Source organism: Somniosus microcephalus, chromosome 13, assembly GCF_052327205.1.
Source record: "Somniosus microcephalus isolate GS21.2 chromosome 13, FLI_Smic_1.0, whole genome shotgun sequence".
NCBI classification, from domain to species: domain Eukaryota; kingdom Metazoa; phylum Chordata; class Chondrichthyes; order Squaliformes; family Somniosidae; genus Somniosus; species Somniosus microcephalus.
The window spans coordinates 49,400,418-49,427,794 of record NC_140999.1 but is presented as its reverse complement, the minus strand read 5'-3'; the positions used below and the strand labels follow the sequence as shown (position 1 = coordinate 49,427,794).

General features: G+C 44.5%; 1 protein-coding gene across 5 annotated transcripts in view; it reads right to left on the bottom strand.

Annotated features, from left to right (window-relative positions):
• The window catches only part of LOC147108315 (endophilin-A2-like), a 148,387-nt gene that overhangs the window by 7,783 nt on the left and 113,227 nt on the right, over positions 1 to 27,377 (bottom strand). For all 5 annotated transcript variants that reach the window (XM_086004899.1, XM_086004900.1, XM_086004902.1 and 2 more), the window contains 3 exons: positions 25,448 to 25,606; positions 23,021 to 23,124; positions 2,735 to 2,862 (listed from right to left, as the gene is read on the bottom strand). In XM_086004899.1, coding sequence (XP_085861025.1) covers positions 2,735 to 2,862; positions 23,021 to 23,124; positions 25,448 to 25,606 — 391 coding nt within the window. The remainder of the gene's footprint in view (positions 1 to 2,734; positions 2,863 to 23,020; positions 23,125 to 25,447; positions 25,607 to 27,377) is intronic.

The window sequence follows — 27,377 nt, the reverse complement described above, 5'->3', positions numbered from 1 at the left end:
GTGCCGCTATCCTCCCCAATGTAACTTTTTTTTTACACAACTATTAACAGTGTAGTTCTATTATTTTTCTTCCTCCTGCTCTTGCAGTTGCTGACTCTGGCTGATATATGGTTCCACTGGCACCAGCAGTCCTCTGGTACTTTGCCAACTGTCCAATCTTCATGGGAGAGCCTCAATAGTAAATGCTGGCAGGCTAATTGACAGTGGAAAGCATCACAGCTGAGCTTGATACGGAGTGCGTTGCCCTCCCTTACCCAGGGGTCTTGAGGCCAAATGCAGCAGTACCAGTGCCACCCTGTCCAAGATCAGCTAATTCAGCACAGACCAGGAATCAAACTTGTAGCATTCTGGTCTGTAACGGAACATTTCAATAGCATTATTGTACCAAGACTGGTTAGCGGGAGCCAGAAAAGATGCCTGTTCTTCCTTAATGCTGTGACGGTCAGCCAGAGATGCAGCTGCTGGGTAAGTTATGGAGTTGGAAGATTCTGGCATAGTGGGTCTTCGTGAGGTATTTGAGAATGGCTTACGAACTGGGTATCTCCTGTCATGGCAGAAACATTTGAACATTTAAAAAGGGCACTCTCTGAGAATGGGGGTGGGGAAGGCAGGAACGCAGTCCACTGAATACGTGGATGTTGGGCGAGAATAAGATCAGGCTGAGCTGTGATCACTTCTATGATCAGATAAACTGCTGAGACTCATTGTTAGGCTCACGCATGAAGAATAGCTAATTGGGCAAAGTATCAGGGGGATGCTGATTCAGTACCTTGTAAGTCAGTGCCCTTTGGAATAGGAAGGAGAGAATTAGCAGGGGGAAAAGTGCAAAAATTAGTAAAACACATATGAAGATGGGCAAGTAAAAGGTGATCGCCATGAAAAAGCTCAGAACTATGGCAAATTTGTAATCTCTGCGGCATTACAAAAATCCCAGAGCCAGAACCAAGGGTGGATCTATTTCCCCTTTGCCTCAATACCTCACAAATTCTTTATGTGCGAGGCTAGATAGCAGACAGGCTATTTGACTGCAGAGCACCAAGCCCAGTCACCCAAAGTCCACATACATGCACTCTGCAGCAACTATTGTTCAGGCCTCAATCACCAACTCGGGACAGTCCAGGGACCTTCTGCTCTGTTCAGATCAGTTACTCACTGGCTGTAAAAAATGATCCAGTGGGGGAAAACTGTTAAGGTACAGTCTTCAAGTAATTTACAAATTTGTCTGTCTTCCTGCTGTGCAGCAGATGTGAGCCACACAGCAGCAATGTCCTGTTCAGAAGCAGAGGCTGTAACGCATTTAATTTTTGTGCCAGACTGTCATCAATTTGATTTATGCAAACTCCCGACACAAATTTGCAGCTCAGCTCAGCACATGAAGTTAAAAAGCTCAAAAGAATTAGACAAAAATTCTAAGAAAACCAGGAAAATAATCTCGGAAATTAGTTGAATGGGTGGAACAGACGTTTTGTTCTTTGGGGAAGAGAAGTTAAACTAGATCTAGATGCAACAGAAAAAAGTCTGCTCATGGGAGTGAAAGATTGATTGATGATAATGAGTTCACCAGAGATGAGTTCTTCACTGCTCACTGTTGGTTAGTAGCATGAACTAATGGACACTCGTACATAAAAGAAACAGAAGCCACTTTTATATTGTGCTAATACTGCCGGCTCCTAACACTAGCACAATGTAAAAGATAAAATTGCCATCTGAGGCTGGTGGCCAAGAAGACCATAGCAAAATATAAAAGCAGCTGAAGCTCAGCTCTCAAGTCAATTCTTTCCCCTGTCATACTCAAAAGCCAAGTGTGTGCTGGTAGTTCATAATAACACTGGCAAACTCTTTGGTCTTTGTGACCAGCACATCAGGGTCTGTAACTACACAGTAGTGGAGGTATCAGTGCCCAGATAATAACTGAACTCTTTGCCAAAAAAAGTTAAATTCAAAGATAATCGATTTGTTAACTGTTGAATACTGGTAGTGGGACCCAATACCCGATCTAGGGCACCCATGAGCAATTCATTCAGCAACCGTTAGCTGGTCTGATATTCTGGCTAGTGGTCGAGAGTCTACTTCAATTCTTGCTTCCTCCCAAGTTTCTCCCCTCTTCTCACAAGGGGAGGCAGTTCCACAGATGATGGCTACTCTCTAGTACCTTACCCAAGTGGCTGGTCTTCATACACAGATCTAGACAGCTAGTGTCAGCAAGGCTTTTTGTCTATGGACCGCATCACAGGCTAACTTGGTCCCGAGCCCATTACGCATCCACATTTGCACTTTTCAGTAGGAGGTCCCTATTTAGCGATCAGGAGCGGTAATCCTGGCCGATCATTTCCCTTCCTAGCCTAGGATTGCTGAGGTTAATTCTGGTGCCCCAACTGCCACTAGGGGGGAGATCTGGTAACTCAGCACAGACAGGGATCAAACCTGGGAACTTCCTGATTTGCAAGGCTGAGCCAGAGGGAGCTGAAACCCTCCCTAACTTGATCCACCTTGGAGCAAACCCTGCTGTTGCATGGAACGGTGCGGAAATCCTCCATTTTTTAAACCCACTCTCCTGGTTTTACCAAAGTGCAGCTCAAGGAAAGCAAAGGATTCACAAAGAGGGTTTGCGGTGGTGTGGAAGAGCTTGTGGGAGGACTGACTGGCCAGTTAAGGTCTATTCACACTGTTGTGCATGACATCTCATGGCTCACTAATAATAGGCAAACAAAAAAAAAACCCAAAAATTGCTTACCTTGTGATTTTGTTGGCCCACTATAGGAAAAACCTCCATTGGAATGGTCTGTCTCTCCATATTCAGTGTAAGTGCTTCTAGGCTTGGGCTGGTATTCACGCTTGGGGCGACCCGATGCATCCCGTATCCTGTGTGTAACGATTAGTAGCATCAGACAAGGTGCACGATTAATGAGACAATTAATATTCACCACACTGTATAATGGAATCATTAGAATACATGACTACCAATTTACTTCATCGACGCTACATGTGGGGCTGATAGCACAATTGTGTCTAGATGAAAACCTATTTCAGGTATGACTTGGCTGTGTAAGATCCCATCACTTTTAACTTTATATTCATCATACCACTATCATATGTTTATAGAAGGTGGTGGGGAAAGTAGGGGAATGCTGAATACTCAAAATACCCTTTTAGGCAGCTGGCCATGAAAAAGGTTTAATAGGACATTGAAACTGTATAAAGCAGTTCAACATTAAGACTCTGGATACCAAGTCACAATGGAAACATTCAGACCAGAGAGTCAAAGAAGAGCCACGATGCTGACCCTTAACCTCAGAGGACTGAGCTCTCGAGACTGGAGAAACTTGGGCACTTTAATATTGAAACAAGGTGAGAGAGAGAGCCGTAGAGGTGCACAAGACATTCAATGGTCCAGAGCACTATTTCAATATAAGCTAAGCCAAGAAAGGGGAAAAAAAAACAGGGCACAGGGTAAAGCTGGCAGAAGATCAACGATTCCATGACTACTAGCTAAAGCAAAGACTTACTGTTAGATCCGTGTGTTAATGGAGACACGGAATGCAGGAGTTGATTTAACAAGTGTTTACTGAACAAAGTCTGGAGGTGAACTAACAACACAAGACGCTACACAGGCTTATATACCAGAGTGGTCACTACTAGTACTACAGTATACAGGGGCTTCAAAAACATAGTTCCTCTTAAAGGTACATACACTACAATCCTTCCCCTTTTAGATAAATAGTTCATAACATTTTAAGTAATCATTAAATAACATTTTTACAAGAACAATAATATACACATTTGCTGAAGTTAATCAATTACAAATTCAGTCTCTCTGGAGGCTTCCTGACTCGGTCCGGATAACGCCTCGGTGGTGTAGTAGGTTCTTTTGGCAAGGTCGATTCGGCTTCAATGCCAGTGTCGGGTTCATCTGGTTCCAGTATCACCGGATCGGAGGTAGATACTATGGGTATCTCTGCTTCATCACTAGGCGTATAGAGTTGTGGTATAGGTTGTCCTTTTTCGGATGACTATGATCTGGTCAGCATGGCGCCTTATTATGCTTTCTCCAATGTCCACGGTATACATCAGCAGTCCTAGTCGTGTGCAAATAGTTCCAGGCTGCCATTTCTCGGTATGGTAGTCCCGGGCCAAAACTGGTTGACCTATCTGGAAGGTTCTAGTTGGCCTTTCATTCATGCTTTGAAATTGCCGGTTCTCTACGTCCCTTCTGACGTTTGGCTTGACCAAATCCAGCCGGCATCTTAATCTTCTATTGAAAAACATCATGGTGGGGGTTTGGTTTGTAACCACGTGTTGCATTCCTGTACACAAACAAGACGTTATCTACCTTATGTTGTAGATTTATGTCTTCATTACCCATGGCCTTTATGGCCTTCTTGAAGGTCTGGACAAACCTTTCAGCCAATCCATTGGTGGCGGGATGGTATGGGGCGGACGTGTAGTGCTTAACCCCATTGTTTTTTTTGTTTTTTTTAAGAACTTCCTGAATTCTTCGGATACAAATTGCGGTCCATTATCAGAACAGATCTGTTCAGGCAGCCCATTCCTGGCGAATATGGTCCTTAATACTGTGATGGTTTTTTCCGTGGTGGTGGAGGACATCTTTATTACCTCCGGCCACTTGGAGTGTGCATCCACCGCGATTAAGAACATTGAGTCCATAAATGGACCAGCAAAGTCGATATGTACCCTTTGCCATGGAGATGAGGGCCACTCCCATGGATGTAGAGGGGCTTGTGGTGGGGCGTTTTGGACCTTCTGGCATCCTAGACAGCTCTTGGTCATTTCTTCGATGTCTCCATCGATACCTGGCCACCACACAAACGCTCTGGCTAACTTCTTCATTTTCACTCCACCCAGATGCTCCTCGTGAAGCTCCTTTAGCACTCTATCCTTGAGTTTGGGTGGAATCACCACTCTGGATCCACACATCAAGGTTCCTCGGCACACTGACAGCTGTTCTCTTCTTTGCGAGAATGCTGGCAACAGTGCTTCGCCATGTGCTGGCCATCCCTTCACTGTTAAATCGTAGACTCGAGAGAGAGTCGGGTCATTTCTCGTTTCCTTTCAATGGTAGAATTTGTCACCGGTAGACATTCCACTATGGTCGAGTGGAACATCTCCACTGGGTCCACTGTAGGCGCCTCTTCCACCGTTGGCAACGGTAGGCGCGATAACCCGTCAGCATTCCCATGCTGTTTTGTTCCTTTGTATTCTATGTCATATTGGTGTGCCCCTAGGAAAAGGGACCACCTCTGTAGCCTTTGCGCTGTCATAATGGGAACGCCCTTTTTAGGGTTGAATATGGAGACAAGGGGTTGATGGTCAGTCAACAAGGTAAATTTTTGTCCGTGTAGGTAATGGTTGAATTTCTTCACCCCCCCACACCAGGCTGAGTGCCTCCCTGTCGATCTGGGCATAGTTACGCTCAGCTGAGTTCAATGAGCGTGACGCAAAAGCGATCGGCCGCTCCGAGCCATCAGGGAATCTATGCGATAATACCGCTCCCACGCCGTAAGGGGATGCATCGCACACTAGTCTGATTGGCAGCGATGGGTTCTAATGAGCCAACACTTCCCTGGACGTGATCAAGCCTTTGCATTTATGGAAGGCACGTTTACAGTCTTCGCTCCATTTCCAAACTACTCCCGTTTGTAGCAGTGCGTTAAGCGGGTGCAGAACTGTCGACAAGTTTGGTAAAAATTTATGATAGTAATTTACTAATCCCAGGAACGACCTTAATTGAGAGACATTTTCAGGCGCTGGGGCCTTTACGACCGCTTCAATTTTTTCAGGTGACTTATGCAACCCTTCTTCGTTAATGACATGGCCACAATATGATATTTGTTTCTGGAAAAATTCGCACTTGGTGCGATTTGCTCGTAGGCCCCGTTCTCTCAGCCTCGTGAGCACCTGCTCCAAGTTGGCAAGGTGCTCGTTGTCGTTTTCTCCTGTTACAAGGATGTCGTCTAGGTAGCATTGAGTCCCCGGAATCCCTTGCAGGACTTGCTCCATAGCTCTTTGCCAGATAGCTGGAGCTGATGCCACTCCGAAAACCAGTCGATTGTACTGGTACAGGCCTTTGTGTGTGTTTATCGTGAGATACTTTTTAGAGGCCTCCTCAACCTCCATCTGTAGATATGCCTGTGCTAAGTCAATTTTGGTGAAACGTTTCCCTCCGGATAGTGAGGCGAAAATATCTTCTATCCTCGGAAGAGGATACTGTACCGTGTGAAGAACCGGGTTTACAGTCACCTTGAAGTCCCCACAGATGCGAACTTTTCTCTGTTCTTCAGATTTTTCATTATTCAACGTTTTCTTCATGACCGGGACGATGGGTGTTGCCCACTCGCTCCAATCTATCTTGGATAACACGCCTGCCTTTTCCAAATTCTCCAGCTCTGCCTCGACTGCTGGACGAATTGCGTATGGCACCGGCCTTGCCTTAAAAAACTTGGGAATTGCCGCATCTTCCACTTTTATTGAGGCGGTGGCGCCTTTCAGGGTTCCTAGTTCCTGTTGAAACACTTCTTTGGCGTTAGCCAAGATTTCTTTTAATCGTCCAGGTAGGACGTCATCGTTTTTTTTCTTACTGGTCACCGTCAGTGCCTGAATGGAGTGCCAGTCTAAACATATCTTTCTGATCCATTCACGGCCCAACAACGGTGGACCACCATCTTGCAGAACGTATAAATACAACTTCTGTATTTCCTTGCCGTTGTATACAACAGGCACCTTTATTTTCCCTCTGGGGTATACTTTCTGCCCCGTATATGTCTTCAAGATAATGGATGTGTCTTTCAAAGGTATATGCGGAAATAGCCGCTCGTAATCCCGTCGACTCATGACGGTCAGAGCTGATCCTGTATCTAGCTCCATTTTGACTGGGGACCCCGCTATCGTGAGGGTAACCCAAATGGTCTGGTAATCTTCTTTGGCAATTACATTATGTAATTTGAGACAGCTTAGTCTCTTGTTTCCGGAGTCGCTATCGCTCTTCTGGTCTTCGGAGCTACTGTCCGTCATCATTTGTACCTTTCTGTACTTTTCCTTATTGACCTTTTTACTGTCAGCGGATTTCTTTCCAGATCTGCATACATGTGCAATGTGTCCCATCTTTCCGCATTGCCTGCATGCTTTGTCCTTGAACCAGCAGTCCTTCTGGTCATGGGTGGATCTGCCGCAGCGATAACATCTCTCGAAACCCCATGTCATTTCATGGGTGCCGAAGTCCTGTGGCTTTTGCTGTATCTCTGCAGCTCCTCTTGCTGCTGCTTCGTATGATACAGCCACACCGAAAGCCTTGTCCAGTGTCAAATCTTTCTCAGAAAGTAGTCTTTTCTGTGTTCCTTCGCTTAGGAGACCGCAGACAAATTTGTCTCGGAGAGAATCTGCCAGTCCTGCCCCGAATTGGCAGTGCTTTGACAGCTTTCGTAATTCGGTGAGGTAATCAGCGTTACTTTCATTCTTGTGCTGATTCCTCCTGAAGAATTTGAATCATTCCGCTATCAGCAGCGGTGTTGGGTTTAAGTGCTCTTGTAAGGTATCAACAATCTCCTTAAAATTCTTGTCCATCGGTTTGGCTGGAGTGATCAAGTTTCATAACAGCCCGTATGTCCTTGCGCCCATCAGATTTAGCAGTACCGATGCCTTTTTATCATCCACTACTTCATTCGCCTTGCAATATACCTCCACTCTTTCCACATATGTGGTCCAATCTTCTATATCACTATCGAAAGCAGTAATATTGCCAGTCTTCGGCATCTTGAAAATCTAAAATGGCGCTTCCCGCGCTTTTCCTCCGTCCCCGATGGATCAAAATGGCGCCTCCTGCGCTTTTCTTTCTTCCCCGCCGAGTTGAGATGGCGCCTCCCGCGCTTTCCCGCTGCTGCCAACGCTGTTCTCTGCGGTTCCCGTTGCGACCTGCAGTTTAACGCGGTATTTCTATTTTTTTCTTTATATGTCGCTTCAATAGTGTCTCTGTTACTTGGAGAACCATTCCCGTCGTGGAGCAGACCCTCTGGGACTTTCCCCTCCCTCTGCTCGGTCTGAACGCTGACCTGCTTTGCAGCACCGGCCGCGCCCTGAGTGCTCCACCCTCTCTCTCTCTTTGCTTCTGCTTCCCGACTCGCTGCCCGACCCCGTTACAGAGCCACCCGATCGAGCTCTAGCCTGCCGCAGCCCAGGAAGGATCAGTGCACTACCTGCCACCAGCCCGTTTAGCTGGGGAAACCACAGACTGGAGACCAAGCCTGGCCCTCGTTTTCGAGTTTCTTCGAGTTATTTATTTATTTATTTTTTTCTTGCTTCTGGCTTCGACCTTCGTCTGAGGAATCGATTCCCTTGAGGTGCTGCCGAATTGTAGGTAAGTTCGTTTCTAACTCGTCGCCACTGTTAGATCCGTGTGTTAATGGAGACACGGAATGCAGGAGTTGATTTAACAAGTGTTTACTGAACAAAGTCTGGAGGTGAAGTAACTACACAAGACGCTACACAGGCTTATATACCCGAGTGGTCACTACCGGTACTACAGTATACAGGGGCTTCAAAAACATAGGGCCAGAAATTCGCGGCCAAAGGCGTGAGTGCGCTCGGGGTACTCACACATCTGGCCGTTGGAAATGCCGGCGTTCAGCATGAACAGCGCATGCGGGGAACGCCGGCATTTCCAGACCTCGAGCGCGTGCGACTGCACAGGCAGCGCTTGCGCAGTGAACTTCGTAGATTTCATTCATGAAATCCGTGAGGGTAAGTCCTCAGAAGTTACACTTGAAAAAAGCAAGTGTAAAGTGGTTCATTGGCTGCGGAGGAAGAAACATTTTATCGTGGAGCTTCTGAAATGCAATATTTTTGTTTGGGAAAGGGAGGGAAGTTATTTTAAGAAATTTTAAGTAAGTTTTAAAGTTAAAATTTTTTTTTTTTTTTTTTTTTTTTAAAAAAGGGTTTTCAGAACGGTAGGTAGAAGGAGCAATTGTGGCTGTGTGAATGGAATGTGAGAATGAGTTATGTATGTATGTCCACATATATTCCTTTACGTATATGTATGTATGTTTTATATTCCTTTACTAATGTGTATGAATGTATGTTTTTAATTATGATTTTCCAGTAAGTTACTTTCTCTGAAAGTCATAATTAAATAATACATTCATACACATAAATAAAGGAATATATACATAACACGCAAAGGAATATATACAGGCATACATACTTTCAGAAGCTCCACGATAAGAAATATCTTCCTCCGCAGCCTCTGGAGCAACTGTACCCATGCTTTTTTCATGTGTAAGTTGTAAGGACTTGACCTCACTGAAAGCAGTAATGAAAGCGGCGAATTATACTGCGCACGCGCTGCCTGTGCAGTCGCACGCGTTCTGCCTCTGAACCCCTTCGTTCAGAGGACAGGAAATGCCGGTTTTCCCCAAAAGCACTGTGCATGCTGAAAACCGGCATTTCATCCGGCCAGATGTGTAAGTACCCCGACCGTACTCGCGCAGTTGGAAGGGAATTACTGGGCCAACATTTTACATGTCAATAAAATGAAAAATTTAACAATTGCACGACTTGCCCCCTCGCATCTGCGACTGAGGGTCCAAGGAGGTGCATTGCGCAAGAGGTCATCATCGTACGTATCCTCACACTGTTCCCTTTGGGGAACTGTATGAAGTGGTGGAAGGATTTATGGCCGTGATTAACGCTCATTCCGTGACCGTAACCATCTTTGAACCAGCCATTAGGGTGGTTAGTCCTATGGCGGGAGGGTTTTACAGGCTCCCACAACCCATCTGAGGGGGGGGGGGGGGGGCCCACCAACACCCACGGACGCAAGTATCCCGCTGGATGTCCACCCAGAATTTAAAGTTGGAACTCCGACTCCACTTGCCGGGACTGTCTGGAGTGGGGTTCAAAACCCTACTCCTTCTGGCCCAGCGGCGGGGATGCTTACTGCTACGCAAAAGGCCCACTCCGCACAAAAGGTGACACCCATATGTTTCCTGCGCCTTTTCCCTCCCCGTGACTGGAGCCCTATGCTGCCATTTCACGTTGCTAATCGGATTGGGCCTTTGTCATAGCGGTAGGATCCCCGCCGCTGGGCCAGATCAGGGTAGGGTTTCGAACCCCGCTCCAGACAGTCCCGGCAAGTGGAGTCGGAGCTCCGGCTCTAAATTCTGGGTTGACATCCAGTGGGATATTTGCGTCCGTGGGTGTGGGTGGCCCCCCCTCCTTGTAGCGCTTGTGGGAGCCCGTAAAACCCTCCCGCCATAGGACTAACCGCCCTAATGCCTGGTTCAAAGATGGTTACGGTCACGGAATGAGCGTTAATCATGGCCATAAATCCTTCCACCACTTCATACAGTTCCCCAAAGGGAACAGTGTGAAGACACGTATGACGACGACATTGCTAAATAAATAAATGGAATTTAAAAAATTCTTTTAGGGCTTTTAAAAGTCTTTAAATTGCTTTAATTCTGTTTAAAACTACTTCAGATTACTCAAAATAATGTAAACATTTTAAAAAGTTTATAAAAGTTACCAAAATCTTCAAAAAACTTCCAAAAACCTATTTAAACTGCTGCTTTGCATGTAAAAATGCTTAGCAGCTTGACAGAAACATTGGGGGCGTGTCCAGTGAAACTGAGACCTCAAGGGGCGTGTCTCACTTGCACTGCACGCTCCTGGCTTCGCGCTGGCTGCACTCCTGGGCGGCGTGACGTCATACGCTGCCCGGGATTCTTCTTCTGGAAACACCAATTCCAGGCGTCCCTGGAGCTGATCGGCAGTAGCGCGGGGTAAGTGCAGAAACGGGGCTGCAAGCCCCGTTCACCAATTTCTGGCCCATAGTTCCTCTTAAAGGTACATACACTACACTTACGGATTTCAATACTGAAATAAACTCCAACAGCTCCATCTCAACTTAGGCTCAAATGGAGCATAAACGCCGACATGGACTGATTGGGCCGAATGGCCTGTTTGTGTTGTATATTCCATGTAATTCTATGTAACTGGGACACCAACAAAAATACTACATTCTGGGAAAAAAGTGATAAAAGGCAGCCTTCAGCAGGCCCCAATGACCACATATTTATCCTTATTTAGGTTTGTGGATGAACCCTGTGCAGCCTCCATTTACTTTCAAACTGATCTTTCCACATTTAGACACCACTCTTACACCCGGATAATTGCAGAAACGACCAAGTGATGCACAACATCTTACGCGTGGAATTTACCAGAAAGTTCAACTGAATCGAAGAATTTTTTTTTTTTTTTTTTATAAAAAGAATTGCATTTATATAGCGTTTAATCACATCTCTCAAACACCTCAAGGTGCTGCATGTACACTTAATTATTCTTAAGTACAATGGCTTATGCTGGCAAACTTGCAGACTATTTGTGCACAAGATCCCAGAAACATCAATGAGAATGTACAATTAATTGGTTTCAGGCTGAGCTGTTTGGGGGTGAATGGTGGTCAGGGCACCTGGAGAACCCCTTGCTCTTTGTCAAATAGTGCCATGTGATCTTTAATAAACACCTAAACAGGCAGACAGGACCTCTTATCCAAAGTTTGGCAACTCCAACAATGCAGCACCCCTTCAGCACCATCGGAGTGTCAAGCTAGATTAAGAGTTGAAACAATTGGAACTTACCACCTTGTGATCCAGAAATGAGCACCTTTCCTACTGAGGCAAGTTGACACACTTTTAAATGTATACATTATTTTGCACACCATTAATTACTAACAACTTCCATTCTTTCTAAAGTAATCCTTAGCAGAAGTCACTCTCAAAACAAACACTGGGTTGCTGGGCCCAGACCAGCTGTTTCTGGAACGGACTAGCCACGCTATAACATTTCTGATCTGTTAATAGAAACTGACTGCAGTTAAAAAAGTATGGATGACCTCTGCACAACACTTCTATTCTTAGGGTAAACTGCACTGCAGCACTGTGTTCAGTGTGGTTTTCCTGATCATACTGTGGAAATTTTGTTTGTGCTGCAGATACACACAAGTGAAGCTGATTTACATAATAATTACAGCACAGAAACAGGCCATTCGGCCCAACAGGTCCATGCCAGTGTTTAGACTCCACACAAGACGATTTCAATATATATAAAAAAAAATTGGGAAGAACAAGTGAGGGGAAAAAAACTGGAGTGTTGCAATTTAGTCATAATGAGGCTTTCAAATTAATTTTGAGCGCTGCAGTAGGTTGTTTCTCACACCAGGATCAGAGCTTTCCATCAGCCTGTACTTTTCCACTGAGGTTTTAGCAGACAAGCTCAAGAATTATTGGGGCTTTTATAAAAAAATCAGATGCAGTCTTTTTTGTCTTGTTCTTCCAATTCTCTCTCCTCCTGTTCTGAAGGTGCTATCGTGGTCTGGATTATGGCTCCACAGACTAACCAGCCACCCTGCGCTACCCGCCCCCATCAATGTTTCCATGCTTCAAGTGCAGGTTTAGGCTAAGCATCTGCAGACTATTCCACCATGAGAGAGGCCCAGACACGACTCCGATCCTGTCCTCATCAGACGTCCATTTTCCAGTAGCGGTCACTGGATAGGAGTTGGAACTCTGGTTGATTTTCCTTCTCCTTAGCTCCAGGGGCATTGAGGACAACTATAATGCCACCCAATACTGCCCAGGCTAACTCAGCACAGCCTAGGAATCAAACCTGGGAATGTCTCTGGCTCAGATACATCCTTTCTTTACCAGATTTGGTTGTTAGCTTTTCTTTCGAGAATGAAAATTCCTATACTGACCTTTAGCTGCTTCATTATTAAAAAGCATTTTGTTTAGATCCAGCAAATGTTAAAACTTTTATATTTTTCACCAACTTTTATTTGTAAATTTGAAAGTCAACCTCACAATGATTTGTGGTTTATAAGACATTGGGCCGGAATTTGCGGCCCTGATGACGGCAGCGTTTGCCGTCATTTTGCCTTTGAAACTGCCCGCAACTTCAGTAGTTAGCGCATGTGCAGCCTAACATGAAAAACCTGAAATTGCGGTCTGTTATTCGCTGCTCCTCCTCAGGCTGCGCTGTGCCCCTCCCTTCCCCCCCACCCCCCCGGCAAATCAGTGAAATCTCTCAAATCATTGAAACGGGCGAAAATGTCGGCTCTTCTGCGGTAATACCAGTGTTTTGGAAGTTTTAACAGCGTACTGACTGCTAAACAAAGGTTATGACACTGAAAAACTCATTTTAATTTTGTGGAGTGTCAAATTTATCCATTTCAATAAAAATTAAAATTTAAGAAACTTTAAAAAGTTTGTTCATCTTTATTTCAGGTTTGCCTTATCCTCATGTGAGAGCCCCAATCTTTGTTTAGCCCTCTCTAACATTAAAAAAAAAGTTAGAATCAAAAGGAGCTGACCCACTTCCTGGTTTGCTGTCTGAGAGAATTCTGTGCTTTGATTGGCTGCTTAGACAGCTTGTTGACGTCACAGCTGCTCTTCGCTGGGAATCCCCGTTAACTTGTGTTGATCTCAATTACGTGTCAGAAAAGCCAAACTTCTCAGCAGAGATGGCGAGTTCTTTGTGCGAAGCTTACTTCGGGGCCAGCGGCGAACACCTTCGCTTTGCTGCTGACCACAGATTACGGGCCAATGAAATTCCCTCTTATACAAGTCAAGGTTAGTAAAATATCAAAATGCCAAGATAAATGTTTTCAGTATGATGATGCTAATTTGGTTTCCCATGAAAAGTAAACTGCACAGATCAACATTTATATAATTACTCCAATCTCACATGGAACAGACCCCTGCGGTCAGAACACAACAACACATCATCAATAGAAACTTGAATTCTATAGGCTTGATTGATGCATCTTAGCAACAAACTGTCAATTCAATTCAGCAGCAGTGACCGAGAATATGCAGTCCAATTGTCAGGCCTCAGTCATACACCATCATCTCTCATTTGCCAATATGCAGAATTTACAGTACCATGGTGTCAAATTTACTCAAGCTCTGCACAATATTTAACAAATGTGGGAAGTCACACAACACCAGGTTATAGTCCAACAGCTTTATTTGAAACCATTTAAATGAAGTGATTTCAAATAAAGCTGTTGGACTATAACCTGGTGTTGTGTGACTTCCCACATTTGTCCACCCCAGTCCAACACCAGCATCTCCACATCATCAATATTTAACAAACCTGAATGATCCCTTTATTTCAATCCATCCTTACTTTTCCCCTCCTTATGGCACGGACTTATACTGGGGTACAATTCCATTGGCTGCTAGCAGCTCCCCATACCTTGCACAAGTGAAAATTCTTTGTGCATGAGCCTGAAAAGTTATAGGCTATTCCTCCACGGATGGCTCCATAGCTGAGCCTGCAGGGGTCATTGAATACTGATCAGGTGCAGGAACGGATTTTCCAGTCCCCAACGCAGAGTCACCAAGGCCAAATATAGAATCCCTCCCAACTCCCAGCTTAGATCAGGCAGTGTGAAAATTGAACTGTGTGGGACCTACTGGTAAATGGCTCACTAACTGACTAGCGCTGCTAACTGAGCTAACAAAGGATCTCAAGGGCGTGCAGAATAACACTGTAAGAACAAGTAAACTGGCATTGTTTTCCTGCCCTCACCCAGGAAATATGTTAGATGGGGAGGGTGTGAAAGATAAAACCAGATCACACCGAGTGTATAATTTTGACTTAATCAAAGCCTTTTCATAGTATTTCTCATTGTTATTTGACTTTTAAAGGAAACCCAGTTTTAAGTTTCTCCCTTAACCAATATCTCTCCAGGCCTTCAACATTAGAAAATCTGCCTTAAATCCAAAATTACATAAAAACAGATTGCAGCTGTAATCGTATATTCAAAACACTATATACTGCACACGCGGGCATGACTCACCAGCTCCAAGATTCCAACATCTGCAACAAATTATATTAGCCTGGAGTTAAACAATGGCATGATTTTAAAGAAAAGAGATTGGAATATACTTATTCAGTACCTTTGCAAACTACTAGTAGTTTCAGGATGCCATGGATAAATAAAGAGATTGCAAACCAATTAAAATGCAAGAGGAGGGCTTATAGGGACTATAAGAATGATGAAAATGCTAAAGGAGAATGAGAAAATAAGAGGTTAAGAGCAGGATAAGGAAAGCCAAGAGCGAGCATGAGGAAAAAAAATTCAAGAAACACCAAAAGGAACAGTAAAGTACATCAGTAAAAAGAGAATAATTAAAACCGAGGTGGGACCCAAGAGAGGATCGTCAATTTGTAAATGGCAGAAGTATTTCATAAGTACTTTAGTAAAGGAAAGGATAACGGACAGGATGGGAGTCCTGAAGTGGCTGAGAGGGAATTCAGCAAAATTTTACAAAGTTACTTAGGCTAAAGGAAGACTAAGTGCAATCATCCAAAGGGATACATTCTACAATACTGAAGATGAGGCAGGAAATTGCAGAGGCCCTTGAAATTATATTTCTGGTCTCTATTGAGTGTGGATGCAGGCCGTAGGACTGGAGGCTGGCCAGTATAGTACCCAATTTAAAAAAATGTAGTGTGTGCTAATCTAAGTAATTACAGGTCAGTTATCTTAACATTTGTGGTAGGGAAAAATTTAGAGTCTTTAATTAAGGCTGAAATTACCACCTATCTAGATAAAGAGAAAACAGAATTAGCCCAGCATGGGTTTCAAAAGGGACGATCAGGCCTGAAAAACCTCAAAATTCTTTGTGGAGATAACAGCCGTGGTAGATGGGGGAAATGCAGTGGATGTAATGTGCATGGATTTTAGGAAATGGGAAATTATTAGAGAGATTAAGGGATATGAAATTAGGGGGAAGGATGACAAACCAGATTAAAAATGGGTTCGGAATGTAGAAAACAGAAAGTAGGAGGTAAAGGGACGTTTTCCAAGTGGTTGGCAGTAGATAGTGGTGTCTCAAAGTTCACTTCTGGGATCACTTCCGTTCACTGTGTATATCAATAATTTGGATATACACCTAGAGGGAGTGGTGTTGAAATTTGCAGATGCTACCAAAATAGTAAATATAGTTAACTCTCAAAGACTGAAGGAAGCTGCAAAAGGATATTGAATGGACTAAAAAGTGCCAGATGGAATTTAATGTTAGTAAATGTGAGGGGATACATTCAGTTAAAAAAAAACAGTAATTATAATCTGAAAGTGGGCCTGGTGTTGTGGAAGAGCAGAGGGATTTGAGAGTACAGGTTCACTGGACATTAACAGCAGAACCTCGGGTTGCTAAAGCTGTAATATAGAGGCAGTGGAATTTTAGTTTTTAAATTCTATACTTGTGATAAAACCTAAGAGGTAATGATGAGCTAATATGAGATCCAAGTCAGAGTACTGTGTGCAGTATTGAGCTCCACACTATAGGTAGGATATGGAGCTTTTAGAGAAAGTACTACGCAGAAGCAGCTGCCTGGTATGAAGAAATACAAATATGAAAAGACCTGAAAAATGGGGCCTTTTTTAGTTAGACAAATGCAGATTACAAGATGATATGAAAGAAGTGTTTGAGATGGGACAGGGCAGACAGACGTTATTTCCAGTAGTCGAGGGGTCTAGAACAAGAGATCATAGATACAAGATTAAACGCAAGAGATTTAGAACACACAACAGGAGAAATGTATTGATAGAGTTGTGAAGTTAAAGGTTGAGGCAGAAACTACATCAACATTTAAATTAGATTAGATAAGTCGATGAAGGAAACAGGCAGGTAAATGTGATTAGGAATATTTGCTTGCGTGGAAGGCGAGACCCAACATGGATTGGTTGGGTCAAATGGTTGTTTCCATGTAGTAACTTTTATGTATTTCTGAAAATAAAATCCAGTGGCCTAGAAATTCGGTGGCTGTGCCACCAGTTAGCGCCCAAAGAGGGCACTTAGTGGGTTTAGCGCCACTGGCCATGCCTCCCGTGAAATTTAGGGGGGTGCTAATGGCAGCGTTAGCCTGTAGCGCTGCGCCGCCACCGATGACCTCATCGGTGTGCGCAGTGCCCCACTACCGCCCCGATCGCGAAATTTGGTACCGCCCCCCGCTGTAACGCCGGTTGCAATTTGCGACCGGTTCAGGGGTGCCTACCTGCGGCGGTAGAGGCGCTAATTAGAGGTGTGCGGGGCGGCCATTTTTTTTTGCTGGCCGCCTGCCAGCACCTCTTCGCGCCGCCATCCCCGGCCTCCTGAGCCCCCCCACGTTGTGCCGGCTGTGTCCCACTGAGCCCCCCCACATTGTGCCGGCTGTGTCCCAAGAGCCCTTCTCCTCAGTGCCGGGCTCTTTTGCCGGCACTCGCGATCTCTGATCGCGCTACAGCAGTCCCCTCCCCTTTAAGAAGCGGAGGACGGCTTGCAGAACCGCAGTGCGCCGTGCCGCAGCATGTGGCGCTGCGGCACGTTGCGCTGCGATTTTCAGTTGCAGCGCCCCAAGAGGGATGCGGGGCGCCTCGAGCAGCACCCCACTTCCGTTTGGGGCGCTGAAACTGAATTTCCGGCTGGCGCTCGCGGCTCCTTCCAGGGCGGTACTTCCGGCGCCCAGGCGAGACTGGCGCCCCAAACGGGGCACCACCGAATTTCTAGGCCAGTGTCTTTAGATTACATTTTGATGTTCTGGCTGCTCTGAAACACTTCCTATAAACCTAACATTAATGTTTGTTGTTTTTGAAAATTTCCAATTTTAATTGCATCATTTATGGTCTGTTTTATTAGTGCCATTAGCCCAGGTTTGCTCAAACTCCTGATATTCTAAGGTAGGTTCGATACAGCTTACCTGAAAGTGAATCAACTTTTCTGTATTTCAATACACAGTCAATCAAATTCCTCACAAACTAGAAAGTGATTTATGAAGACTACAACTTCTGGGTTTTATACTCTGAAAGGAATTTGTCACAATGTGGTTACGGGGGAGCACTGGAACTGTGATGGATCTGTCAAATTATAAAAGGTAATGATTATTAATGCACCTTTATAGGATTTTATACAGCTTGTGGCCCCCTTAACTCGATTACTACTTGCTAAAAAAAGGTAGCCCATCTATATATACACATGATGAAATGTGCACAATTTGGGGCTCATGTGCCTGTGCCATTCCAATGGTGGTGAATCACCTCCGTCTAGGTAGGCTGCTTATCCAGTGTTAGACACAAAGTTCACCCAGGTGCTAGAAACAGTTAATATCAATGCACAGGCTGCAAGAAAGAGGCAGAGCTAATCTTCTGAGTTTGCTGGCCCCACCAGTGGTGAGTCTGTTGTAGCAGACATTTCAGCCAGGCTATTTGATGATGGTGTTGATTGACAGCTCCATACTCGGAATCCACTGGAGAGAAACAAAATACTGGAGCCTTTTCCCAGTTTGGCAGTCCCCTTCTTGGTACACTGCAGTACGGTTGAGGGTAATGAAGGATTTTAGTTTCATGTAACACTTTTCTTCACAAACATGTTGCAAGTTACAAGAATGACTGATTTCTGTGGTTTTGTTTTTTTGGAATGGGGAGAGTGAATTAACCAAAGTTCTGAAACCTAGTGAAATCTACAGTGCTTGCTCTTATTTCAGTTTAATTTTACTTAATAAACCTGATTCAGTTTTTAGCCTGAGATATGGTCTGTCAAGTGGTATTTGCTCATCATTCTGAGAGATCAGGAACTTATGGTGGTAATCTATATTATTTCCAGCATGTAGATCAGTAAAATGATTCATTGTTCAACCTGTGGCTTGTTACCAGATTATTTCATGCAAAAGGTCACGTTTTGGCTCACAGGAAGTGCAGTTTTGCCTGTCTTTCACTTTGGGCATGACAGAAAGTATCTGGAGTGCACCCGAACTGAAACTGAAACAAATACCATGTCACAGCTCCTTAGCCAGAGAGTTTAAATCCTTGCACAGCTAGACTCTCCAACCCCTTGTCCTTCTAAAGGCATTGGACTCCAGCTGTGATACAATTTCAGAGGCACCAGCAGTCGTAAGGGACCTCATACAAGGAATCCCTTCTTTGCAAGTCTTGACAGTGAGCTTTAATAGGCTACTGGATTATCACAGCCAAGTCTGATTTGTCCACACACATGCTTTCCAATAGGGGTTGGTGGATAATGGTGAGGAGAGGGTATCCCTTTCCTGGCTCAGGGGCACCACAGTCAGTTGAAACACACCAACAGCTGCTCTAGCTGACATCTGCTAACTCAAGATAGATCTGGAATCAAATTTGGGGCTTCGGGCCGGTATACATTAATAAGGGGTGTGCTTTTAGCCTCTAGATCGCTCTGATGAATAGCCAACGTACCTTAATGATGTTTTTACATTGTTAATCTGCTGTTCTCAATATACATGCATCTCTGATGCTGTCAGCACTTTATCAATGCAAGGAAAGAACACCACCAACAGTATCTACAATCTGACTTTTTGTGGGTCCCTCGTGCTTCGGTCAGACACAACAAAAACAAATTCTTATTGCTCATTTTCTGCCAAAGCACCACTTTCCAACAATATTAAAATGCCTCAATTGTGAAAGCTTCCTCTTCACCAACTCACTCCTTCAATCAGAGTTTGATGTAGTGGAAGGAAGGGAGAGGGAGACAAGAAAAACAAACAGTGGAGCAAGGGAAGGAATAAACTGAAGTGAAACCCTCTTCTTAGGCAGTCCCTCGGAACCGAGGCTGACTTGCTTACACATTAAAAATAAGTTCTCAGGTGACTAATGAGTCCAATGCAGGACCTACAGTCTCTGTCACAGGTGGGGCAGACAGTGGTTGAAGGGGTGGGTGGGTGGGATGCTTGGGTTGACGTGCGCTCCTTGCACTTGGCTTCCGCTTGCTCCCAGCGAAGAGGCTCGAGCTATTCGGCGCCTTCCCGGATGCTTCTCTTCCACTTTGTACGGTCTTGGGCCAGGGATTCCCAGGTGACGGTGGGGATGTTACACTTTTTCAAGGAGGCTTTGAGGGTGCCCTTGAAAGGTTTCCTCTGCCCATCTGGGGCTCTCTTGCCGTGCCGGAGCTCCGAGTAGAGCACTTGTTTTGGGAGTCTCGTATCGGGCATGTGGATAATGTGACCCGTCCATCGGAGCTGATTGAGCGTAGTCAAAGCTTTGATGCTGGGAATATTGGCCTGAGCAAGAACACCAACGTTGGTGTGCCTATCCTGCTAATGGATTTGCAGGATCTTGCAGAGGCAGCGTTGGTGGTACCTCTCCAGCGCTTTGAGGTGCCTGTTGTACATGGTCCATGTCTCTGAGGGATACAGGAGGGCGGGTATCACTGCTGCCGTGTAGACCATGAGCTTGGTGCCGGGTTTGAGGTCCTGGTCTTCAAACACTCTTTTCCTCAGGCGACCGAAGGCTGCACTGGCACACTGAAGGTGGTGTTGGACTTCGTCATCGACGTCTGCCCTTGTTGACAGTAGGCGCCCGAGGTATAGAAAGTGGTCCATGTTGTCCAAGGCCTTGTCGTGGATTTTGATAATCGGGGGACAGTACTGTGTGGTGGGGGCAGGTTGGTAGAGTACCTTTGTCTTACGGATGTTTAGTGTAAGGCCCATGCTCTCGTACGCTTCGGTGACGGTGTTAACGATGGTTTGGAGTTCGACCTCCGAGTGTGCGCAGACGTAAGCGTCGTCTACATACTGTAATTCGACGACAGATGATGGGACGACCTTGGATCCGGAGTGGAGGTGCCGGAGGTTGAGCAGTTTCCCGTTTGTTCTGTAAATTAGCTCCACTCTAGCGAGGAGCTTACTGAGGGTGAAATGGAGCATTGCAGCAAGGAAGATCGAGAAGAGTGTTGGTGCGATGACACAGCCTTGCTTGACCCCGGTCCGTACGTGAATTGGGTCTGTGGTGGAACCGTTGGTCAGAATGACCGTATCACTCATTTTCTGCAAAAGCGCCACTTTCCAACAATATTAAAATGCCTCAATTGTGAAAGCTTCCTCTTCACCAACTCACTCCTTCAATCAGAGTTTGATGTAGCGGAAGGAAGGGAGAGGGAGACAAGAAAAACAAACAGTGGGGGAAGGAAAGGAATAAACTGAAGTGAAACCATTGTATTTCTAACTACATCCATTTGGAACTGTAGGAGGTTTCCTTTGAAAAGCCGACACATGGCACGTTCACAATGTGACAGCCAGGATGTGCTTCATGCTGCACAAAATACAAGCGGAAATTTCCTCAATGTTCAAAGATCACACACTAACTAGAGCTACTTGCTCTGAGTAAATGCGCCATTTTTTCTCCCCGTTTTTAAAATAACCTTTCCTGGCCGACAATCAAATCACCAGAATGAAGTATTTGCAGTGAACCAGGCTTTTAGAAAGGGAGCCGTTTCTAAGGAAACGGATTACAGACTGTCCAACAACAGACATTCTGAGAATCTCTCAGAAAGCACAGCGTCTTTACCAGATAGAAATGGACTTTCTGCAAAGCCAAAGAATAACACATGGAGCTCTAAATTCAACACACTGGCCTCCAATTAATGGACCCCCCTCCTCTGGCTGGACACAAGACAAAATAACCAAACTAATCCTGAAGTGAATTTCAATTAGTTAGCAACTTCAAGCTTAGTATTCATTTATGCTACTTTAACACTGCACTTAGTTTTATTACGTTAAAGGTGCTATATAAATGAAGTAGTTGTTGCAAGTGGGATGGTAGGGGCACCAGCTCTCAAAACACAGATCTCACAACCCAGTGGCTACCCAATAGTACACTTTGATTTGCTGAGGCTGACCATTGGAAAGACACTTTTTTCTGGGATTCCAACTGCTGTGAGAAATCTAAATGGTGGGAGCCGATGGCCCCAACACCTCACTAAGGTGCAATATAAAACTGTTTCAATGACCATGGTGTACAAATCTGGGCTTTTAGAAGCACAATCACCAGTGACAAACAGGCAATCACAATTTCCATCCATTGGTACACTGGTATGACTGCTAGCATAAAGCATCTCATAATAAAACTAGAATTGACAGCTAACGTTTTAGCAACATGCTTTACCATCCCTTCATATCGCGTAACTACATTACAACAGTAAAAGTACTTCATTGGCTGGAAAGTGCTTTGGGACATCCGGAGGTCATGAAATGCGCGATATAAAAAAAGACTTGCATTTATATATCGCCTTCCACGACCTCTGGGCATCCCAAAGTGCTTTACAGCCAATGAGATACTTTTGAAGTGTAGTCACTGTTGTAATGTAGGAAATGTGGCAGCCAATTTGCGTACAGCAAGCTCCCACAAGCAGCAATGCGATAATGACCAGATAATCTGTTTGTTTTTTTTAAAGTGGTGCTGATTGAGGGATAAATATTGACCAGGACACTGGGGATAACTCCCCTGCTCTTCTTCGAAATAATGCCATGGGATCTTTTACATCCACCCGAGAGAGCAGATAGGTCCTCAGTTTACCTTCTCATCCGAAAGACGACACTGTTGACTCCCTCAGTACTGCACTGGAGTGTCAGCCTAGGTTTTTGTGCTCAAGTCTTTGGAGTGGCTCAGAGGTGAGAGTGATACCAACTGAGCCACAGCTGACACTGATAATTATGTCTTTCTTTTATAAGTGGTTTGTTTCGCGCAGGAATAGTGGTACTTGCTTAGAGAGATCGCTCAAAAGCAAAAACAAAATAAATCATAAAATAAATTTTCCATATTCTCAAATTGCAATAGTACCATGACATTTTACTTACCAAAAACATTATTTGCCAATCTTGGCCTCTTCTCACCCACTTGATTCTGATGGAGGTTACCAGCCAGTACAGTAATGATCTGTGCTACACACACACGCCACTCTCCAGCATTTTAAATGTATAGCTGTTTAGAGAGTGACATTTAAAGTGCTGGTGACCAGAGCACAAGTTGACTAACATCAGCTGGTATCTTCCTCTACAATCAGACAGGTGAGGAGAACATCAAGACTCCGTCTTGCACCTTATGATCCCGATACCACAAAGATGTATCCTTACATTTAGGTTAAGGGCTCCCAAATCACGTGAAACAACCCTACCTCACTGAAAAGCTGACTGGGGTTGTATATATTTTGTTTCTTACCTCTCCTTTAGCTTATCAGAGAGCTCCTCCAGAATTTGTACGGCTTGCCTGTGATAATCGAGTTGCGCCTCCACCAGGGCCGACATTTGACTCACCTGTTCGATCTGCAAGAGAATTATTCATATTTGGTTGAGGCCATTTTAAAGTATGTACAAATTGTTAACAAATGAAAATCATAGATGGCTTTGACCCCCATGAAATAAATGGCCCCCATCCTAAGGCGCCCTACCTGTCCAATATCCGTTTACAGAGACAAGACAAGACTGATTCATGCCTAAACCCTTTTAACATTTATAAATTCTGCTGCGCATTCTCTTCAAAATTGGCCCAGGATCAACAAAAAACACACGAGGGGCAGTTTCACCCCGAGACCAATAAAGTGTATTTGGGAACCTGTATATGTTTGACACAATGGGCCATCTGCCTCTCTCATCATTATGCTGGTTCTTCTTTCCCTTACTGTCTTATTCCAACTGAATATATGAAAAATAAAGGTATGGGACCTCTTTATTTAGTACCAGTGCACTCTACGGCACTCAAGTACAGTATTGAGGGAGTTCTGCAGTTAGGAATTGCAGTCCTTTGCATGAGAGGTTAAACTGAGGTTCTGTCTGCCCATTAAAGATGGCATTATTTAAAGGAGTGATCCTATTGTCCTGACCAACATTCGTCCCTCCGCCAATACCACCAAAAATCACTGAATAACTGTTGAGTCATCCCATTGGGATCTTGCTGCTGCACCATGGCTGCTATGTTTGCCAACATAACAGACACTGCAGTCCAAGAGTGGTTCACTGTGTCAAGTGCTTTGGGACATTTCAATGACATGATATGGCTTATATCAATCCAAGTTATTTCTTCCACTACTAGACACTAACAGGGGTTCACACAAGAAAGGACACAGATGATGTTGCAAGGATGGGACAGGAACCTTGAGGGAGGGAGGAAACAGCAGATAAGAGGAGAATTCAGCGACACGATTTCAGGAGTATGCATGGGTATTTTTCAGTATCCAGCAGCACAAACAGGGCAATTCCTGTTTTGGGTATGACTCATCTTCAGAACTCTGATTTCTAAATGATCCCTTGGCTGAGCCCCCAGATGAAGCAATCTGCAGGATTAGATTATTCCAAGTCAAGGGGCAGAACCAAACATTCATTCTGCCCTGACTTGAACACTGGATAGTTCGTCAACAAAGTTGTGGAAATTGCTGTTGAGCATAACTAAAATAATTTATGTTGTTACAGAAATGAAGTTAGATTCCTTATAAATCTAAATAACTCTTCAATGGGAGCTTGGTAACTTTTCTCAGTGCACTCAATAAAGCTTCAGATAGTTCCTGTAATGTTCTACACACATTTATTTTATATTGTTTGCATTAGATGATTGGCTGAGACAGCACTTACTCCATTTCCTTACCACTTCATATAAACCAGAAAGTACAATCCTTGGAGGTATAATGGTACATTTACGAGCTGAATGATCACAAGTAAAACAGTAAAAGCACTTTTATTCTACAACATCTGTCATCATTTTCTTGCCTTTCCATCAGAAGGCACTGACCTTTGCAGAAATCGTTGTTAGCAAAAAAGGTGTGCGTTGGTCGGTTATTTGACTAGGGGCATCACAGCGGAGTCTAATTTGCTCCTTTGATGAAATGTATGCATGTGCAACTTCTAGCAGTGGCATTGGGTAGTGATCTAGAGCAAGAATTATAATGCTGACTTTTTTTCATTTAGCCCAGAGGTACTGAAGCCAAATGTCATTCCCTTACAGCTGAGATGAGCAAACTCGGAGAACAGAAACTCAATTGGGAACATTCCTGGTCTGGGTATGGCGCAGTACTGCACTGAGTGGTGCCTTTACTAAGCCACCGGGGAACTAATGTTTCCACCACAACATATAATCCTGTCATCAATATTCAAAGCCATATGAAAGAAAGAAAGAAAAAAAGAAAAAAGTAAGAAAGACTTGTAGGAAACGCGGCAGCCAATTTGCACACAGCAAGCTCCCACAAACAGCAATGTGATAATGACCAGATAATCTGTTTTTGTTATGTTGATTGAGGGATAAATATTGGCCAGGACACCAGGGATAGCTCCCCTGCTCTTCTTCAAAATAATGCCCTGGGATCTTTCACGTCCACCTGAGAAAGCAGACAGTGCCTTGGTTTAACGTCTCATCCGAAAGACGGCACCTCTGACAGTGCAGCACTCCCTCAGCACTGCACTGGAGTCTCAGCCTAGATTTTTGTGCTCAAGTCCCTGGAGTGGGACTTGAACCAACAAACCTTCTGACACAGAGGCGAGAGTGCTACCCGCTGAGCCACAACTGACACTATTTATTCCAAAGCATGAATATAGCATCATAAACATATAGAAGAGAGAAAGCAGAACAGAGTAGCTGGATTTATGACATTATTCTTACATCAGTTTCTAAAAGGTTGTACATGCTAGTTTCTGCGACATCTTTGGACTCATCGAATTTCTCCATGGCCTGTCTGATCTCCTCCTCAGGAATTTTACCCTGTCGCTTCTTCTTGTAGTCATAGTCCAGGCGCCGACCCTCTAGCTTCTTCAAGTGATGCTACAATGTCAAAAAGAATATGTAATATGCAATAATTTCTAAAATATTCTTGTACAGTTTTTTGTTCCCTTTTCCCCTGAAGGCCCTTACTCTTGCATAGTTACCCTTACTCTGCATAGTTCGACTGGTGCCGACAGTCCTCGGAGACCTTGCCCACATAATCAATCTTATGTGAACCCAGATAGTGAGTGTTGGCAGGCTATTGGACCTCTGAGCAGGCATCATAAGCCAGCCCAACCCTGCTGTGACTTTTCCTCTCTTTCTCGTAGGGGCACGGAGGCCAATTGTAGCACTCCAAATGACATCAGCTACCTCAGCACAGACCAAGATTGAACCCGTAGTCTTCTAGTTTACGTAGCCTGGTAACACCCACGCAGTGCATTAACTCATTAAGCTATATAGGAAGCTTTATCAATCAAGTTATTACCTTTCTCATGCAGTGAAATGCTTTTTGATAAATCATATTTGTCCTGTTCCTTTAGCTGTTCAGTGCTACCTCTTTAGTGTCATAATTCAGTGGGGAATGGGGGTGTTTCAACATTGAGGTCACTACTGTTCCATGGTCAGCTGATGGGACAGACTAGTTTACTGTCATGATACGCTGTGTCTGGCAGCCAGATCAAAAAATTCAGTCAACATGGACAACAAGTTAAAGTGACTACCGAGGTTGGGACTCCAACAAATCAGTCTCTTTGGGAGATGGTGTGGTTGTATATCAAGGTTTCCATCAAGATGGGAAAACCAGAGCACTGCAGTCAAGATTACTTTAGTCATGTTCAAAGGCCACAAGTTCCATCTTCCCCTTCTGTTTCCTCTGCAATCATATGGAATATACTTCCCTTTTCTTTAGGTCTCTCCAGGCTCATAACCCAGGATGATAGTTAGACAACCTACCCCTAGACTTTTGACGGAGCGGTTCTTCTGCCTGTTTCAAAGAGGTGCATGGAAAAGTGGCTGCGGTCTTTAGAGCTTCCCTCCCAGAGAGGTGGGGGAGCAAAAAGCATCTGTCCTCCACTCAAATGTTTTCCCCAATAACACAGGTAGGATCAGATATGTGAAGAATGAACCCACCCTCTACTCACTATTTTACCAAAAAGTACAGCACACCAGTGCCCTGAATTGCCTTTATATTGTCACTAAACACGTTTCTTGACTGATTTATTTTGACACTATGGCTTGGGCTCCGTTCCCCTACCCCCAACTCATTTTTGGGAGCACAGGAATATGAGCAGGTTATTCAGCTCCTCAACCTTGTTCTGCCATTCAAATAGATCATGGCTGATCTGCACCTCAACTCCATTTAGCAGCCTTTGCTCCAAATCCTTCGAGATCTTTACCTAAAAAAATCGATTGATCTCAGTCGTGAAAATTTCAATTGACCCACTGAAGCATCACTTCATCAATTCCGCCTGCCTTGGAGATGCCCTGCTGACCCCAGGATATCTCCAGCCCCGGGATCATTAACATAAAGGAGGAGGGGTTTCCCAACCTCTGGTGAGGTGTCATGCCTCAGTGGGAGAAAAAGATAGCCTGCTAGCTTCCCAAGTAGAATATTTTTTTCTTCAATGGGGCCTGTGCATGGCAGTACGCAGAAATCACTTCCATGGACTTCCCTTCAGTTTTTGCAGAGACCACCTCTGCCGATCCCGGATCGCAGGGATCTAACAGGGAGCCTGTGTTCAACATCTGAAGACAGTAAATGGCAGGAAACACAGCAGAGGCCATGTTTTTCTCATCTGCGTCTCTTTATCCTGTGCAATTCCCCGACAAA